This window comes from Pogona vitticeps, chromosome 2 (genome assembly GCF_051106095.1).
Source record: "Pogona vitticeps strain Pit_001003342236 chromosome 2, PviZW2.1, whole genome shotgun sequence".
NCBI classification, from domain to species: Eukaryota; Metazoa; Chordata; class Lepidosauria; order Squamata; family Agamidae; genus Pogona; species Pogona vitticeps.
In genome coordinates, this window is record NC_135784.1 from 35,307,330 (window position 1) to 35,327,261 (window position 19,932).

The following is a 19,932-nucleotide window of genomic DNA, read 5'->3' on the forward strand; positions in this document are numbered from 1 at the left end:
AAATGGTTGTTTTAGAAACATAAAGTGAGCAGCCAGTTTTTTAAAAGCCTAGAACAGACCATGGACTGAATTTGGTTTTACAGGGCAAATAACAACACACACACACACACAAACTAGCCCCCTGGGATGCATGAATTGTATTTTTGAAGCAGAAACTTTGTGTACATGTGCGTGCATGGTTGCTGAGAGCTTGGGGAGTCAAGGGACAGGAGAGGCACAGGGGCCTGCTCTGGTGCACACTGTGCCAGCTGCCTTCTGGAAGAAGGTATGACCCCCCCCCTCCCATACACATTATTTTAACTAACATCACCCTCATCTTTTTTTATCAACATCTGGGAAGTGACTTTTAAAATACAGAAATATCCTTCTGGTACCATTCAGTTTTGTTTAGATTGGTCAGTGCAACCACTGGAGGAACTGTGAGAGAAAATGGTTCTTGGATCTTGCCCATCTAGATTTACATTAATAGCATGTGTTATATGCCTCAATACTTCATAATAATAATATACAACATCCTTTACGTTGTTCAGGTTACTTCTCTTCCTATATTTATATTTTAATACCTTTGTCCCAGAAGTGGCACTTATTTAGTTTAGACTTTTAGAGGCAGTAGAATTAACAAAACTGACATAAAATAAAAACGGACTTCTATACAGTACTTAAAAGCTGTTGGCATCTGACACATCACTATACTCATTCATTACAAGCCCTGCACTATAAACTGAAATATGTAGGTCACGATTAGTATTGACATTAGCACAAGTTGAGTTTTTAATCTGCCAGTGGCAAAAGCAAAAGCTGTTCTTCCAATAAGAGGTCTCGGGTTTGTTGCCCTTACTTTATTACACCCACACTGCAGAGTATCAAGTAGAAACTGGACCAGCCACTGTAGGAACTTTATCTTCCAGGTCCAAATACCAGCCACTCTAAGAAGATATGTGGAAGTGACCCACTTTTTGCGAAGGACAACCAGACAGTATGACTAAATGGGTTGTGCAGGATTATAGGCTGAATCTGACACTGGCTGCTGCAGGAAATAAACAGCTACAGAAATGTCAGGTGTCAAGCTTGAATGGTGCAGACAGGAGAAACAATAGCAAGGTGTGCATCTTGATGGCCCGCACTAAGCAGCTGGCTATTGGGGACAGACAAAGAAAATGTCTCCATCAGGTACAGGATAAGAGCTAGTATGGAAGAGGTGGGAGAGGTGCATCTGTCTTTTGAATATTTTGGTGAAAAGTGCTGCAAGATGATTTGTAATAGTGTGGGGCCGATCCAGGTGCCAGAACATTAAGAGCACTTGATAAAGAGATTGCAGGGAAGCAAGAATGGCACTGAGCTCAGGTTGTCGTCTGTAATAAAGTTTAAAACAGCTCTTCCAACTTGCACATTTCATTCAGTGCATTTACAGAGCTGCCTTTTAAATACAAAGCATTCCTGAACCCTTGATATATAAAATCTCAGTTTCATTTGAACTACATATTATATCTATAATCAAAATCTTTCCTAGCTCATTTTTCATGCCTATTTGTCTAAGCCGTTATTCCCATCATTATAAATTTTCTAAATCCATCTTTCCTTTCTATTTGAAAGGTATACGGTAGTTTCATTATCCATCTAGTAACCACTGGCCATGCTGGCTAGGTATAATGAGACTTGTAATCCAACACATCAGGAGGACACCAGGTTGCATAAAGCAACTTTCATGAATCACAGCCGATGGTGAGATTATGAGAATGATTTTCATAGTTGCTAATTTCAGAGAACAGTTCCTTTAACTAAGAAAAATATTACCTTTAAAATAGTGATCCTGGCCACCACTGCTATAAATATTAGCAGCTGGTTCAAGTCTGCCTGCAGTGACGAGGGCGTATGCTTGCTTTCCGTAGCTAATGTTCACTCAAAACCTCTGACCAAACCAAGAAATCCAAGCCAATGTCGAGGTCAGGCTCTTGGCCAAAATGACATTATTGGCTCCTCAAGAGTTCACGTCCCAGACAGAGAAAAGGTTTACTAAATTAAGAGTCAGCAGAAAGCAGACTAGGAGGGGCAAAGGAATTGGCCTTCAAAGGATTCTAGAAAGCTTTTTACTGCCACACATGCCAGCCAGCCAGTTACTTACATGCTTGGATGAGGCAGGCTGAACTCGTGCTTCTACTAGCAACTGAACAGAATTGGACTTGTGCCTAGAAAGAAGAGGTAAAACTCTGGATCAACACTGAGCTTTGACTGCATCAAAATGCAACTGTAGACTTTAGCAGGAATTGTGATCGTATTTAGCTCCATAATTACGAAAAAGGAAGGTCAGTATAATATTCAGCTTGCAATTGAAATATAATGGGAGGGAGGGAAGGAGGGAGGGAGGGGAGGGAGAAAGGAAGTAAGTAAGTTGTTGAATGGTTTAACAAGTTTTATACACAGGGAAACTATCAAGACTGGCTTCACATTTTTACCACTTGTTTCAGATCTTATTTATCTGTTTTATTTATTTGATTTGTATACCTCCACTCTGGCCAGTTTGCATTTTGTGTGGTAGGATTCACTAGGGGCATTTTACAAATATGCCAACAAAAGTTATCGAATGCAAAACTACAGGAACTCCCTGTCCACCTCTGTCATTTATGATCTAAAGATTTTATAAAGGTTTCCAGTCTGACAACTTGGGTGCAATTTCTTTCTTTTAACAAGTGTCCAGGCAAAGAAAGGATTATTCATAGGCCTGAGGCATGGGCAGTGTGAGCAAAGGGATAAGGGGTTCTCAGCAAAACATAGAATGGAGCTTCAAAGATACCTTTGCAAGATGTAGATTTTAAAAATACCCTTTTACATTTGCTTTTGACAAGAAAGAACAAGAGGCAAGCTGCAAACATGTACCGATTGAATACATGCCTACCTTTCCAAAATTTCTGAAATTTGCCAGTGGAAGCTAACTAGTATGAGTTTAGCAACTGCATGAGACACCTAAAGAGAAAAAAAGAACAAAATAAACAACATGATGAACACAACATTTCTAGAGCACAATATTTCTAGAGCACAAGGCAAACACATAACTGGGAATGCTTAATGGAATCCTTGAGAAAAAAAACAAAATATCTCTACCTATAAAGCATTTCTCCATTATCCCCCATGTTATTTAGTTTTCTACTTGAGTGTGACAATTGACAATTAGAGCATCAAAGCCCAGGGCTGTGTATGATCGGCTCTAGCTTGTTAGGTTCAGAAATACATTAAAACCCAAGGTTTACAGTCAGAAAAGGGAAAGGTAATCAAAAAGTGTATGGGCATATTTTCTTTTAAGTGGAATCTAACATTAAGTGGGGAGAGCAGAACAATGAAATTCCTCCGTGCAAAACCCAACAAGAGCTACAACTGGTGACTACAATTGTACACTACATACAAGATTTGGGCAAAGAAATCCTAAATTCAAATCTCTACTCAGCCATGAAGTTTGTTGAGGGACTTTAGGCTAGCTGTTAACTCAAGTTGCCTTGACTTGTTGTGGGAAACAGGAATATAAACCACCAGCTCCTGCACAAATGTAAAGGAGTTTAAACTATTTTTTTTTAATTTTAAACGCATCCCATCTGTGAGTTTTAGAATGTTTTCAGTACTGACAATGGTGTATAGTTAAGACAAACAGGTTTTATATAAGCTGCCGGAATCAAAATGTGAAGAAAGTGTGTGCCCATTTTGAAAGCTGTTCACATTCCTTTGTGAATTCTGGATCAAATGACAAGAAAACTCTGACTAAACATTAGGAGAAGAGCAGTTTGACAGTGACTGCAGAAGGTGATGGATTCTCCTTCATTGTAGATTTTTCAACAGAAGCCGGCTGTCAGGCATTCTTTACTTGAGGATTTGGTACACTGGCAGGGGATTGGACAAGAAAACCCTAAGAGTCCCTTCCAACCTTTCCAGTAATTCTAGGAGTGAGAGAGCATAGAAAAAGAAGAGGGTATAAATTTTCCTGAACTGATCACCAGAAGTACCTCCTATCCATGCAAGAGTTTTAACACCTTTAGCCGAACTGCCTTTCTGCAAGTAAAAAAGCTTCGACTTGGGGTTGGGAACATGAATCAAAGGCCAAAAAGAAAAGAAATTTCAGCACCTGTGCTCAACTACACAGCCCATACTTCATCAAGTTAACACACAGGACTCCTGAATACAGCCATGTTTGGGGTGTTGGGGAGTTCCAAGCTGTGCTTTTTATTGTTTAAAGTATACTGTGAAGAGATTTAATTCAAAGACCTCTTCTCCTAAATACAACCAAACACAAAAGCTTCCCAGTCACCACACATCTTGCATAGAAGACTCTTCTAACAGTTTAGCCCTTTGGGATTAAAATACAAGACCATATGGACACACTTTCACACCAACTCATATAACCCACACTGAGACTCCAATGCATTTTCAAATTACAGATTTTAGCCTCGAACCTTGAGTGCAAAACTCAGCGTACCCAAGGCTGCTCTATGGTGCAAGGCTCTCTGCTACCCCTTCAGCTATCTCTTAACACCTCAGAGGCATTTCCGTGCACCCTTTCTGGAACTCAGCAGCTTAAGTGCCATGTGGCTTCTGCTAACTCTCCTTCCCCCATCAACCTGCAGAGCACATCACTGGAGGTCTCCCATCTGCTAAGGAATGCCAGAGAACAGTGCAGGAAAGCAACTGCAGGAGGAAACATTTCTTTGGAAGCAAACCAGTCAGATTCAACTGCCAAGAACGCAGGCATAAGATCAGCCACTGAGCATTATGCAAAAACAACCAAAAGTTCTGTGGCGTTAAAAAAAAGAAAAGAAACCAACAGGCAGCAGGAGTCAAAAGTTTATTTCCTCAGAGTCAGTCATAACAGAAAGAGACAAGCCCCAGGCAGCTGAACTTGAAAAAAGTAGGAATTGAGCTAAGATTTTGAGCAAGCTCTTTTGACTCACAGCTCCCACCCTTAACATGTAAATAGTTCTCCCACCCCTCATTCCTTCTCCCTCTTTGCAATTAATAGTTCTCAAGGTCCAATTGGTGTTTTCAAAGCAGCAGGGCAACAAATGCCATAGCCCCCAAAGCAAGGCAGCATGAAAGAAGCCCTTCGGCATTTTCTTTCCCAGCTCTCTTTATTCCAAAGCACATATCCGACATCTTGAAGATTAAACCAGTGTTTCAGAAGTTAATGATGACCATCATGGAACAAAAAGCCTACCAGTCTTATACTGTACTTACTTCACTGTAGATGATAGGCAAACATCAGCTACATCAGGTGTAAACAAGTCGCAATGTACAATTTCACTCTTACTTAAATTGTAATACTGTATAGCCCTGATGTGGCCCTCGTTGTTACAGAGCTCCTAGGCTGAAGACTTTAGATGGACTTTTGTGAAGCAACAGGGCAGTCTGGTTGGATGCCTCTTTTCTAATTTCGATGGCAGCCTGCTAAACGTGCCTGCTGTGGTCGTTAGCTACGCTTTGCAATCATCATTGCTCATTTTATAGAAGCAGTAAGACGAAACTCTTAGAAACAGTAACAAACTATTTAGATAACTTTGTGTTGTTTCTCCCACCAGTACTCACCCCATACATTTTAAGAATCAGCAGCTGAAGATACCTGCAAATCTATAGAAATGGCAACCTTCAGGGGAACCCCTAATCAGAATGAAGCAGAATATATTTTAAATATCCTCTATGCATTTGTTCATTTCTCCAGTTCAGGGAGGAAGGAGTGAGAGAAGTAACTTTTCTTCAAATATAGCCAAGTGCAACTGCATAATATGTGGCACTTCCACTGAAGAAGCTCAGGTTCTTCCTGCTAGCACTCTATTCAATTTTGCCAAAGAATGAGACCAGGCATTCTGGTGCTTTGCCATGGAGGGCGTTTAATTTTACTTAATGCAAGCTGATACATCATGCCAAATTCCAAGCCTGAGGCATTAAAATGGGACAGATCCCTTTCAAACGTCAGTGGGATAACTGCTTGGCTTAGGGAAGGCAAGCTTGATCCCAACCTTAAAACAACATTCTCTGGTCTACAAGGGCTCCCTCGATTTCTGATTAAAGTGACTAAAATGTTTAATTTTTCTTCTAAAGAAAAGTAGGAATGAGAATGTTTCATATACACTGTGGCACACTATACACTCTGTATCTCTCACCTATACATTCTTGAAACTCAAAATATCACTCTCCATCTGTATTTTGAAGAAGTAATTTGGGGAAATACACTTCACTGGCCCCCACCACAGAGCTGATAGATTTGTACTGGATATATATACTATGTATTCCATACTTCTGAATTCTGTATTTTTAGTTGATGTTTGTACCAAGTCATGCAGACAGGATGATATCTACTTTATTACAGAGCTTGACTATCTATGGTGAGTGCATAACAAAATGTTTTTTACTCCAAATTGGCATCTAGAGACCAGAGCAACTCTGGAGACAGGTAGGAATTTTGCTACACCTTACAAGAACTTGTATAGTATAATGGCTATAAAAATAATCAGCTAATTAGAAAGTATTCAAGTCTCACTTCTAGCTTACTGGATGCCTTAAGCAGTTCATCACCGCTCAATCATAAAGCACCCACTCATCTTCATATACTGTACTGTATAACATAAGGATAATAATAATGAGATACTTTTCAAATTTGCTTGTAATGTCTCTCCTCCAGCCCTGACTGAACACTAATTTAACTTAACAAATTAAGAGCACTCAGCCAAGTTAGGACTAACAAAGAACCAATTTCCTAATGTAAAACACTAAAACTACTGACTTAAAAGCATTCAGACAAGAACACCACAATTGCTTTGATGACCATAATCATAGGTGACACAGAGGAAACTCGACGCATGGCAAACTGGCAACTAGAAAGAAATTATGACTATCAAGAGGATAAATGCTAAGCATATACCAGGACACTAGAGATGGGCACAAATTGCGTGGCACCACAGGTGCAGTGTGTTCCCTTGCCACACCCCTGGCCCGCTCCCCCATTCACCAACCAGCATCCGCTACCCATGCCTTCTTTCTTGTGTAACTGTCCAGTCACAGCAGGAATGTGTTCTTCCCTCCTCTGGCACTTGCCCACCCAGATAAGGAGGCCAGACAGAGATGCCTGCAGCATAACTGTCGGAGAATGCAGAGGAGGGAAGCAAAAACTCCTGCTGTGACTGGACAGTCATGCAACGAGGAGGCGAGCAGCACACACTGGCTGGTGAGTGGGGAGCCAGCTGTGGGGAGAGGGAAAAGAACATGCGGCACCTGTGGTCTCTCGCCAACTTGAGACGACCCAGCACAAAGCAATTTGTGCCATCTCTACAGGAGATAAGAATGCTGGGTTCCATTGTTCTTTAAAGAAACACCTGATGAGTTTAGTATGGCAAAGAATAGGACTGTACGTCACCATTGTGCTTTAACAACATGTCAGCAATGTTATATTCAGGACATGGAAGATGAAGACATGCAAATATTAACTGCAAATATTAGTTATGTATCTTCCCACAAATCAGCACAGCCAGAAGCTAAGTTGGAAAACAATTTTAGCTTGGCAAACGTAAGGTCAAATTTCAAGTACTGATAAAATCATGAGATGAGAAAGATGCAACAAATCTCTTCTGTACATTACATTCTTGATGATGAAAGATGCAGTTGCTGATTGATTTAAAGTTCATAACAGGTCATGATTTTGTGTGATGATTATGTCAGATACTGTAACCAAAGTGCCAAAGGCTGGCATCAGCCTACATACCGTGTTTCCCAGAAAATAAGACAGGGTCTTATATTAATTTTTGCTCCAAAAATGCATTAGGGCTTATTTTCGGGGGATGTTTTATTTCTTTTCATGTACAACATTCTACATTTATTCAAATATAGTCATCATATCATCTTCTGGATACTGCACAATGGTTGAGGGTGGGGTATCACTTAACTGGAGCTTATTTTTGGGATAGGGCTTATATTACGAGCATCCTGAAAACTCATACTAGGGCTTATTTTCAGGTTAGGTCTTATTTTCGGGGAAACAGGGTAGAAACTGCACTTTTCTCTCAACATTTGGAAAGGGGATTTCAATATTATCTAGTACCTATACAGTATTAGCCAAATACTTTGAGATTATTGCTCTTTCCAGTTCAGTGTGTACAGAAATAGTCTCCCCCTCCCCACTAGAACAATTAGTCATTGGCAAAACAAGAGAAAAGAGCGCCTATTGCTAAACAAACCACTTTTCAAGGTAATAACAGGGTTTAGGAGTGGTGATGTACTTCTCTTGAAGCCTCTGATTATTATGTATCCAAAATGACAACACAACGTCTAATTGCCAGTCTGGAAGTTTTAGTGTTTCTTGTTTCTCTGTACTCATTTGGGATCTATTTTAGCTGACAGTTATTTGCCTAGCTTCTTTCTCCTCACCAGAGTAAAATGCTTAAAGAAGTAAGTTGCCAACTATGGCACAACCAAGAATTATAAATGCTTCTGTATTCCAAATCAACATCTTTAACAACCAAGTTTTTAAAAAACCAAATCATTTAAAAAAAAAATCAAATTAGGCTTCACTTACATAATTAAGACATTGTAAAATACTCTGCTCTTCAATCTGAGGCATAATTTCTGGGACCAATATACCTATTGCTATCTTCAGACCCACAAGTTCCTTTCCTTTATAGTCTCCTTCAGATCTCCTCTAGCAGCATCACCATGAAACATGAAACATGTGAGAGCTCGGCTCAAAATAATTTCTAAGGCCAGGCAGAAGCACCACGGGAAAAAGTGGCATCTAACCTTCAGGCTGCTTTACACAGATTCCCAAATGAATTTAAAGAGTGGCAGAAGTAAAATGCTTATAAAAAGGTAAGAATATTGATCTGCCAAAATTTATACCAGTTGCAATTTTGCATTTTGTACTGGGGAGTTGGTAGTATTTTAGAAATATGGTAAATATTGGAGAAAGAATAAGTGATTGCTGAAAGGGTGTTGTGGGAAGGGGAATTATTTCCAGAACACCAAAAGGAAAAAGGAAAAGGAAAATAACAGAAACCAGAACAATGAAAAGGAACCAAAACCAGACATGGAAAAATCTACAGAAAAGTTCATATGAATTTAAGCCTTCCGTTGACAACATCTCAAAATATTTGGGGAAAAGATCCAGTGTTGAATCAGCAGACATTCTCTTGCAGAAGGAAACTTTCCTTTTGTCTCTCTCCTCTGTAGCTGCCTGACCCCGCACTCTGAAACGTGCCTCAGTTTTGCAGAGCAGAACTGGTGGGGCTGTCTCTCTCCCTTTTCTGCCTGGCAAGAGACTTGAAATGCACAATTGTCACTGAGGACTGGAAAGCTTTTTTTAAAAAAAAGAAGTAAAAGGTTCTGTGTTCGAAAACAAGTAAATTCGTAAATTGAGAATATAAAGGCATTTTTGTTGCCTATACATTAAATAACTTTTTACCCAAGGAAGAGAAGACATGTGAAAAGGGGGCATATACAAAAATGCCACACATAACCCTAGTATACCAATGGTTTTAGAACCACAGCCGCCCCAGATTGACAGCACTTTTGATCAATGTTCACTTAAGAGCTCTAATGGTAAACCAAGTCATTCTGTTTTGTTGTGCCCATTTTGCAGCCTTTAAAAGTACGCTTTCATGAAACGCCACAGCATGGCTCACCTTTAATGCAGAGGCCAAGTTGACCATGTGTTCATTCAGAGTGCTCTCTGACTCCTTGTAAGTCAGGCAGGTGAACTGATACTCCTCAGGATCAAAGGCATCCGCTCCCTGTTGTTCCACGTCATTTGCTACCCCCACATAGTAATCCTCAATGTCCCCGGGATCTTCCTCCTCTTCCTCTTCATCACAGTTTGGATCATAGTCCTCTTCGTTGCTGTCAGAGCCCTGGCTGTTCATGTCCACAGACATCTTAGTGCTCTGCCAAACTGCAGAGGAAGAACACAATCTCTGTTTCTTTTTCCACCTCACTGTTGCTCCTTTGACTTCATCTGATGTTTCTGCCTCCTAAATTTTGGGTGGGATGGAGAGGTACCAAAAAAAAAAGGGAAACAGAAAAATACATTTGATTGTTTTGCCTGTGGTGTGTGTAAAACTCTGTCAGTAACATAGCTTTTAATGGGGGTCCACCTTAACATAGACTCTGAACCTCTTTTTGTAAGAGGCCAAACACCAGCCCATTATTCTTTTATCAAGATGGCTTAATGATCCATATTCAGATTTTGGCTCAGATATGAATTGCACTCTTTGCAAAGTAATACACAAGTCTTTGTCCCCTGTCCTGATACACTTTAGGCCAACTCACAGGGCTGCCATGGTCAATTTAAATTAAAGGAAAACAGGAAATACATTCTGAAAAATATAATCTGAAAAATGTTATTAAAATATGCATGGGCTAAAACAGCATCCCAATCTTCACTTTTCTGCTTTACTTGGGCTACCTTGTACTGTACTTCGCATTCTCCCTTTATTTATATTTGCTTCCCAGAAAAATCATAGTCAACCTACAAAAATGAAATGCAATACACCACACTATATCCCCATTATGCTGAACTAAACTTCAATGCAATCATTCTAATTCAACTCATTCCAAGGTTCAGAAAGGAAGCAGAAAAAAAGAATCCCCTTGGTTTCCTTTTTTCACTCCTCCACATCTTTGACTCAGGATGCTAAATATTCCTGGAACAGTCTTCACTTTTAAACCCATCATGCCACCCTGTTTTCTTGCCTTCAAAATTCACCTTTCTTCTAAAGCCTCTCTGAAGCACACCACACCTTTACCTTCTCTGGACTATTTGGTACAATCTGTCCTCTCCCAATTTTCTCACCTAGATAGTAATCTTTATTGGCAAGAACTGTTTGTATCTAGGAGCACAAAATGAGCCACACACAGGAGTAGTGACACCTCATACCTTAAAAGTATGTAACTCAAATTCTCATGACCCTTAAGAGAAACATTTTTAAAGAAAGAGTACCCCCTGCTTCACAACTGGGGAACAAACTATTTGAAGCAACACTTGGATGTCAAAAATTGAGAAATATATTTTTATAGACCCAATTAGAAGCCAGAGACTGAAAGACAAGCAAATCAAGAGCTATCACATGAACATATCCAATATCCCATACTAGGAGAGTAAGAAATTCTAAGTAAGCTATCTTATTCAGTACCTAGTTTGGCTCCTAAAATCATGCATTATAATTTACAGTTTTAGCTTGCTGATTATTTTAAATCATTTATGCAACTGCAATACAAGTCAGCTGCTGTAGAAAATGTAACCCAAATTTCTTAACAGTAAATCAGGGTTTTTATTTAGCAGCAAACCAAAGTTATATTGCCTCTCTACCCATTTACATCTATGAGGTACGTAGTGCCTCAAACAAACACATACACGATCTTTCTGTTAGGGTGAAGTTCTGCTGTGAGTTGAGTTAGCTTCTCCTAACAGAAAGTAATGAGAACAGCAGCATGTTTAATTTTTGCAGATTTTGCTTTCTAAGCAGTTTTTCATAGGTTTCCTCAAGGACCTGAACACTACCACAACCAAATACTTAAACCAGTTTTGCCAATTGTATTCAGGAGACTTTTGGGGCCTGTTCCAGTACCACTTACCCAAGCTCCTCCCATTCCACCTATTAAAATTAAGCTACCACCAAAGACTAATTGATAATAGTAACAATTATGTGCTCTTAAGTTGATTCTGACTTACTGCAACCCTTTCCATGTTTTTTAAAGATATACTTAGAAGTGGTTCACCATTCCCTTCTTCTGCAGATGCTATAGGATTTTAGAGCTTTTCTAAGGCCACACAGGCTGGTCCCTTCTCACAGGATGCTAAGCATCAAATGAAACTCCTAACCACTAGCTTTGTACAGTAGTCTGATACCCAACACATCATCAGTCTTTAACTATCATTGGCCAACAGTGCTTACAGTATAGACAGATGAAATACGAAATGGAAACATGACAGAAACGGTTATGCACATCTATGGTGCTTCTATTACATATTAATTTATAGTTGGAAGATGAAAAAATTCAAAAACATATGCAATTTCAACACACACTGAAAAACCCATCTTATACACATATCAGAGGGAGACAATGTTTGTGGAAGACAGTGACTATCATAAAAACTAGACAATACAGAAAAGTGTTAATGCCAGAGCTTAACAGCCTTAGTAAACGGGTATTATCTACTTGTATTATTTTAAAATCGAAGCCTGATTTCATGCCTTTAGAAAATTGCCTTCTGTCTGGCAATAAGAGCTCATTATGTTGTGCTATTTAAGTAAAACAACAACTTGACTCAAAAAATGGCAAACATCTCAACCTTTTCAAACACTACAAGTCATTACAAATAAGTTACTCCAGTAATCACAGCACTTTTACAGATGCTTAAGCTTTAGACTGCCATCAGGGTTACTTGAATCAATAGTTCTTCTTGAGTGGGGAAAGGGAAGATTCATGGCAGTCAAGCCTGTTCATCACTGTGAGGATAGTGTACCCTACTCTCCATGTCACGGGAGGCTGGGGAGAATCATTTCTATGGGAGATATTATGTCCCTGACTGAGCTAAACATATGTCCAAAATTTGTTTCCCAAGTTTAGCACATTCTGACTTGTGGCAGCTCTTTTGAGGGTTTTCTAGATACTCAGAAATGGTTTACCGTTTCTTTCTTCTAAGAGGTGTCTGGGGACTATGCAGCTTGCCCAAGAACAAACAGGCTGTCTCCTCCAGGATACTCGGTGGGGAATTTAACTCCCAACCTCTATACTGCATCCTAGAATTAAGCCTTTCATACATTGCACCTGTATGATGGCACAGAATGTCATAAGCATTACAAGTCAGACAGGAAGAACATTATCAATCTTTGCAATCCAATTTCTGTGAGAAAAGGCAATACTGCTGGTTTTTCTGTGATTACACATAGGTCTACAACTGGAAGTAACTTTGTGTAGTAAAATGAAGACACAAAGACGGACAAAAATTAGGGAGTCCAAAAGGAAATGACTAAAGGAAGTGCACAAATACACATATGAAAGAAAAAATAAAGATTGGATAGAAAGAATAATGGATTAACATAAGAGATACCCAAGAAACCTCAAAATGTTTATGGTTAGGAAGGAGTATCTTCTGAAGGAAATAACAGAAATAACAAAGAGTTTTCAGTCATCTATGCATCCATGGAACGAGCACATTACTGTACTTCAAACACATAAGAAACACCTTAAACAGGGTCACAACACCATATTTCTGGTGCCAAAAAATCCCGTTACTCAAGTGATCAACTTCTCAATGAAAAAAAGCAAAAGCAAAGCAAAGCGTGCTGCTTATATACCGCCCCATAGCGCTTCAAGCACTCTCTGGGTGGTTTACAATTTAATTATGCAGGCTATACATTGCCCCCCCAGCAAGCTGGGTACTCATTTTACCGACCTCGGAAGGATAGCAGGCTGAGTCAACCTTGAGCCGGCTACCTGGGATTTGAACCCCAGGTTGTGAGCACAGTTTTAGCTGCAGTGCAGCGGTTTAACCACTGTGCCACGAGGCTCTCCAACTTTCCCAAAATCTTTAGACTGCTGACTGCCTTGTTTAAGATGTTTCCTGTGTATCTGAAGTAATGTGCTTATTCCACGAGAGCACAGATGACTGGAATAAAGAGTTCTGTGACACATTTAGGAATGTTAATGGTGGTTTGAGATTTCTTTGACGTAGCCCATTTCTTTAGATACAGATTTATGTACTATATTCATGAAGTTCATGCCAAATAAAACTTGTTATTCTTAAAAACTGCTACAAGACTCCTCGTTTTTACCCTAACAGGCTAACAGGGCCATCTCTTTAGAAATCCTAACATAGGTTTCTAAACTATTTCTATTCTGAAAGATGGCAAGTCCTTTGGATTATTTTACACAACACTGACATGCAAGAGTAATTCACCATATCCTAAAAAATATTTGAACATTCTATTCAGCCTAGATGTGCGGAATCCTTTCCAACTATATCAAAATATTTCACAAACCATCCTCTTTTGCCAAAGCATCACTTTAAAAAGGGGTGGTTTACCTTTATCACAGATGAAAGAGAAAACCCAGATTTTTCAAAAACAATTAAGTGTTAGCTAATATTATTTAATGCTTCATTACTGAAAACAAATTAAAATAACAATTCTTTCACTTGTTTACAGAAAATATCACAATGAAATAATGCAATCTTATGTAACCTACTGTGGGAAACTGAAGAGAAGGAAATGCTTTATATAAATAAAAAAAATGCTTCCTCCAACATGAGTTGACTTAGTTTGACTACTTATTTCAACTTGAGTACTTATTTCAGCTTATATTCAGTTTTAAGTCCCAATCATATTTTTTCAGGAAACACAGCTACCTATGAAAGCTAATGATATCTTGAGATCACCAACTGGCACCATAGGCTTCAAACAACCTATTTCAGGAAGAGATTTGGAAGTATAACTGGGTTACATTCTTTGTGAAGGTCTTTGTAATTTTACTAGAAAAATATGTGAATCCTGTCAAGAAAACTTTGAATGCTCTGCACATTATCTTCTGGCATATTAACTGTCCAACTGTGTGTAGAAGAACAAGCACTTCCTGTAAGAAGTGCCTTCTCTGCTCTGTTATAAACGCCACCTGTGCAGATGCAAAATGATGGGCAATAATTAAGGACTGGGTTCCACTGTTACCTTTTACCTACATTATGTCTAACACTTACTTATGACTCCTTCACCATCACATTGTCTACTTTAGAACTCATGCTTTCTAGGCAATATTTCTATTTATAGTTGCTCATCACTTACAATTATATCCCACCTTTCTTCGAGTGGACCAAAGTGGTTTATAGGGATAAGTCATCATCTTATCCTTAAACAACCCTGTGAAATCAAGCAGCCTGAAAGACTTTGTCTGGGACCAAGGTCACTCAGTGAATTTCACCTCTGGATGGAGACTAGAATCAGGATCATGCCATTCCAGCTCAATAATCTAACTGCTAGCTTGCAATGCCTCTCGGTGTAGTAATATTTCACACCATTTCCTCAATAACTTACAGTGTAAATCGTATGCAGATGCTATTTCTACAGTTTGCGCATTAACACACGTGCTGCTGATACTACCCGGTAGATAGTGTGTGTGTTCAAATACACTTTACGTTTAACTTGTAACCTCAGTCCAAATCACATCGGCGTCAACACGGCTCATCTATCAGCTGCAGATATATTAAAAAAATCTCTTTTCCACCGACACCTCCCACCCAAAGTCTTTTCCCCCCCACCGAGAAGTTTCTCTGAGAAACAACACAGAGTCCTCTGAAGTTTTCTTCGGCCGAACAAGAGACAGCCTCCGGTCCGAGTCTCAGGGGCCGAGCCCAGAGCTACCTCTCTCCCTCCCAACTTCTTACCCACCCACCCAACCCTCGCCCCCCGCATCTCACCTGCTCGGGCGGCGGAAAGAAGGAAACCAACCCTCCCCTTGGCTCTCGTGTCGTTTCCCCCCACACAAACACACCTTCTGGGGGAAAAAAGGAGCGAGGCGCTCCGGTCCCTTCGCTACGAGCCCCTCCACGGAGAAGAGAGGACCAGGGCAAGACCCGACCCGTTCCCTTCCCTTTCCTCAATGTAAACAAGGCCCCGGGGGCGCCCCCTCTTCTGTGCGCTCACCCAGCAAGCGGGTAGGACGGTGAGGAGGCCGCGGCCGCCTCGGCCTTGGGAGGCGCTTCCCACCCTGGTAGCGGCTGAGGTGGGCGACGCGGACGGAAAGTGGGAGAAGGGAGAGGGGGAAAAAATCACCTCTCCGCGGGCTGATCCATCTCTAGCCGGGCCACTGTGGCTTGCGCACCGGAAGCCCTGGCCCTCCACAGTGGCGTCACTTCCGCCATCAAGAAAGGCCTCGGAGGGGGGGGGAGAGCGCCGAGCAAGTCCGAGCGGCGCTGACGTACGAGGATCCCGTCCTCGAGGGAAGGCTTCGCGTGCCGGAGGGGCTCATTTCCGGAATGAGGGGTGGGTGTCTTTGGACGAAGCCACTATCAGGATGGCGGCGGGGGGGGAGAGAGGAATGCCTGGGATCGGGGTATATTTGGTCAACGGGGGGTTGCAACAGTTCTCAGAGTGGGCGTGATCCGTGAATCCAGAGAGCGCCGTCCTGTTTTCAGGCCCCCTGAACTGGACCCTTGGAAGCGGCTCAGAGTGGCACCGACGATGCTGAGAGGGTCAGACCCTCGTAGGAGCTCTGTGGCCCACAGCTGAAGTCTGCCTGGTTGATGCCCTTCAAATCTCTGCTTCAAAAATATAAGAGTGTCAGCATCTTTTAGATGGCGACCATCCATTCCACAGTGGAAAGCTTTTACTGTCAGGAAGCTCTTCCTGATGATCAGTGGTAATGTGTAGTTTCTTATACAGTAATTTGAATCGGTTGTTTCAGGTCCTACCCTCTGGAACCACAGCAAGCAAGCTCCATCTTTGCTCCTGACAGCTCCTCACATACTGTAATTGATCATGGCTGCCATACCTCCTCTGGGTCGTCTCCTGGCTAAATCTATCCATCTCCCTCAACATTTCCTCTTAAGCTTGGTTTCCAGACTCAGAGGCCACCCTCCTCTGGACACACTCTGGCATGTCAGTATCCTCCTTAAACAGCGGTGCCCACAATATTCTAGATTCAAATCTGGCCATAGCAGTACAAAAGGGTATGATCATCCTCTCTTTTATGGATAACATAATTTCAAGGGGCATGTTTTGTTCGGGCAGTGCTCCTAGACTTGCATAGTGCCTTTCATAAGCTGAGAGCGCACTCTGTAGAATATGCAGAGGAGAGAAATTTCTAATCTGTCTGGGAAATAGAGTTTTCTGAGGGCAAGAATTGTGAAAAATATCTATTTCAACCTTGTGTTGGAATCAATAATCAATCAATCAATCAATCAGCCCTGAGTTGATGTAATTGCTTTTCTGTTTTGCTCTTGACCATTTGCACTTTGCTTACCTTAAACATTGCACACAATTGTCACAGGCTGTGCTTTTTGCATTTAATTGCCATCTGGCCTTATTCCTTCTTGATCCATGTGCATATATTTGCATGTTAACTGAGAATATACGCTTCAAGCATTGTTTTTGCTGCAATAAATCTGTTTGTCTCCTAAATGTCTACAAGATTGTTTGCTCTTATTTTTCCTGCAACACTCTCTGTGTTTGAATGGGCTCTTGCCTATCTCTTACAATTCTTCTGCTTGAATTTAGTTTGTTTAGCGTCAGGCTACTTCTGTCTGGAGTACTGCCCATCTGCAGACTCCCAGTTCTCAGTTCTTAACTCTTTTAGCCATGACAATTCACTTCTAGGTCCCTTGTTTTCAGATACCAATCTTGACTGTTGCACTGTGGTCATCAGTCATTTAATAGAACAGAAGTTTAGTGACAATCACATAATAATTGGCAGGGATAAAATAAGACATTTTTAGCATTGAATATATAATCTTCCTGCATCTTGCATTCACTTGTGTTGGCAAGCAAAACATATTGCTAAATTTTGCCACTAGATGGAGGGAGAGTATTCACAAATCATTTTATGGGTCCTTCCCGTCTGAAAAGATATAATATAATGTTCTGGGTTTATTAATTCCCAAAGCAGTTTGGATATAATAAGCAGATTTCTTATTTGCAAAGTAGAGCCTCCTAGTATCAGCACAACAGCGTTCTGCATTGTACTTTTCCTGCCAAAAAACCAATGTATTCAGAATGCCATTTGAAGAGTCTTGTTCCTGTTTTAGTTTTTCCCCCAAATTCCTTACCTAAAATAATATAAATTTTGCTCACAAAACAAGTAAAAATTTAAAATCAAAATAGGTAGCAGCACAAATGTCCATATTTTCCAAGCGTTTGCATGTTGTTGTCACTATTACATGTTGTCAAATTGCTTCTGTTGTATGGTGATTCTAGGAATTACTGATCAAAAGGTGCTATAATTCCTGGCCTTGCAAACTCAAGGTTGTGGCTGCCTTACTATTAATACATTTAATGTTCAGTCTTTTTTTCCCTACTGACTTCAACTTTTCCAAGTCAATTTTGCCTTTTAATTGTGTATCTGGGGAACATGAAGGAGCTTCCCCAATGAATGTGAGGACTGTGAACACATTTAGGCATCCCCTGGGCAACAACAGCACTTCGTTGACTGATCTTTCCAATCCAGAAGCACCATAGGATTGCTTTTGACATGAGCAATAAGATGGTATCCCCAAAGTACAATATCCTCAATTTAGGCATTTTGGCTTATAAGGAATGTTTAGGCTAAATTTACTGTAATAATAGTCATGTGTTATCAAATCAATTCTGACTTACGATGACTTTTTTCCCTAGGTAGAGAGTACTCAAAAGTGATTTACCATTCCTTCTTGGGTGCCCTGGGACTGTGCAACTTTCCCAAGGCCACATAGGCTGGCTCATCTCCTGAGAAGTGGAACGGGGAGTCAGATTCTCATCCTCAGGCTCTTCAGTCAGATATGTGAACCTCTGAGCTATCCAGCCAGCTAAGTTTACCTTAGCACACACTTATTTATCATTCTGGCAGACCATGGTATCTGTAAAACTACCTCCCAACACTGCATTTTCAATTAATTTAGTTTTTCCCCCCAGTCCACTTTCTTCACTATCCAACCTTCACTTTCCAACTTTCAAATCTACACATAGCAATGAGGAATTGTGTAGTATAGATCAGGGGTCCCCAAACTTCTCAGTATGAGGGCCACATCATACCTTTTACATATTTTCAAGGGCCAAAGGAGGGAAGGGGATCCAAGTGTGGCTGGGGGATTGCTTGGGCTCCCCTTCCCTCCTCTTCCTATGCCTGGGCTGGATGTGGCCCACAGGCTGTAGTTTGGAGATCCCTGGTATAGATCATCTTAAGCTCATTCTCCAATGCCACATCCTTATTTATAAGGATCTTTTCTAGTTTCTTCATAGTTGTCCTTCCATGTCCTTCAAAGTGCAACTTTTTATTTAGTGTAAAACAGATTTTTAAAACTTTGCAATATTTGGATTATATGTCTATGTGCTTGAGTGTTCTTTGCTTTTCGTAGTGAGAAGTGTCACAGCAAGAAAAGAGGCATGTGTATTTCAGATTTACTACAAAGTACGTATATGAGTAGTACATAACTGATAAAAACTAGGTAGCCAAGAAGGCCAGGCACAAATCCTCCAAAAGAGCTTTTTATAGATACTGTTGATGTATTTTCAAAGATGTTACTACACCCATACTTTGTGCAATTTATTTTGAACACAGAGTACCTGTTCTTAATACAAATATCCCAGACTATAGGTGAAAGGTAATTTTAGTACAGGTTGTCTGATTCTGCACAAAGTGCTCTCTTGGTCCAATTTTAAAAATGCAACCTTATAAAACTTACCTGGGAACAAGCCCTACTGTAATGAGTGGGGCTTACTTATGTGTAGGTATGAAGAGGATTGTTTTATCAATGGTACGGGTTTGGCTTGCAGTGATGAAGCACACTGAGCATCCGGCTGTGACAATTTGACAGATGGAATATTGACAGGGACATCTGTTAACGAGCTCTCACATTTTAAACAGAAATTAAAACCACCTGTGACACATTTTCTGCATTTTTAATTTCCGTATGGAAACTATGGTTTTTTTCCTAGCAAATGTCCCCAAATTAACTCATCAAAATTATGAAACAGAGCAGTTCCAAGAGACCTAATATATGCATCTCTGTATTAACTTCACTATGTCTTTAATTTAGTGAAAGAGAAAGCAACAGACCATGTAGCCCAAGAGAAGTAGGTAGGCCTAACTTTTATGTTGTACCAGGCCTACATCTGTCAGTTTACATGTCTGTTGTTGTCACAAATCTGTGCTGGTTGTGCCTTGATCCTGTGTTCATAATCCTGGGAAGAGGAACTGACCAGGAGCAGCGATATGGTGTGTTAATTG

General features: G+C 40.5%; 1 protein-coding gene and 1 long non-coding RNA gene across 6 annotated transcripts in view; one reads left to right on the forward strand and one right to left on the reverse strand.

Annotated features, from left to right (window-relative positions):
- The window catches only part of ARIH2 (ariadne RBR E3 ubiquitin protein ligase 2), a 34,971-nt gene extending 19,079 nt beyond the window's left edge, over positions 1-15,892 (reverse strand). The window contains exons 1-4 of one of the 5 annotated variants that reach the window (XM_072989311.2): positions 15,786-15,892; positions 9,645-9,989; positions 2,894-2,961; positions 2,123-2,186 (exon numbers count right to left, since the gene is read on the reverse strand). In XM_072989311.2, the coding sequence (XP_072845412.1) occupies positions 2,123-2,186; positions 2,894-2,961; positions 9,645-9,893 (381 nt within the window). In that variant the 5' untranslated portion in view covers positions 9,894-9,989; positions 15,786-15,892. Of the gene's footprint in view, positions 1-2,122; positions 2,187-2,893; positions 2,962-9,644; positions 9,990-15,430; positions 15,621-15,656 lie in introns of those variants that run through there. The other 4 variants (XM_072989308.2, XM_078388805.1, XM_072989310.2 and 1 more) reach the window with 4 other exon arrangements.
- On the forward strand, positions 15,873-17,132 carry LOC140704325 (uncharacterized). Its single transcript, XR_012083453.2, has 2 exons — positions 15,873-15,995; positions 16,417-17,132. It is a non-coding gene; the product is annotated as an uncharacterized LOC140704325 (long non-coding RNA).
- Positions 17,133-19,932: the final 2,800 nt, after the last annotated feature.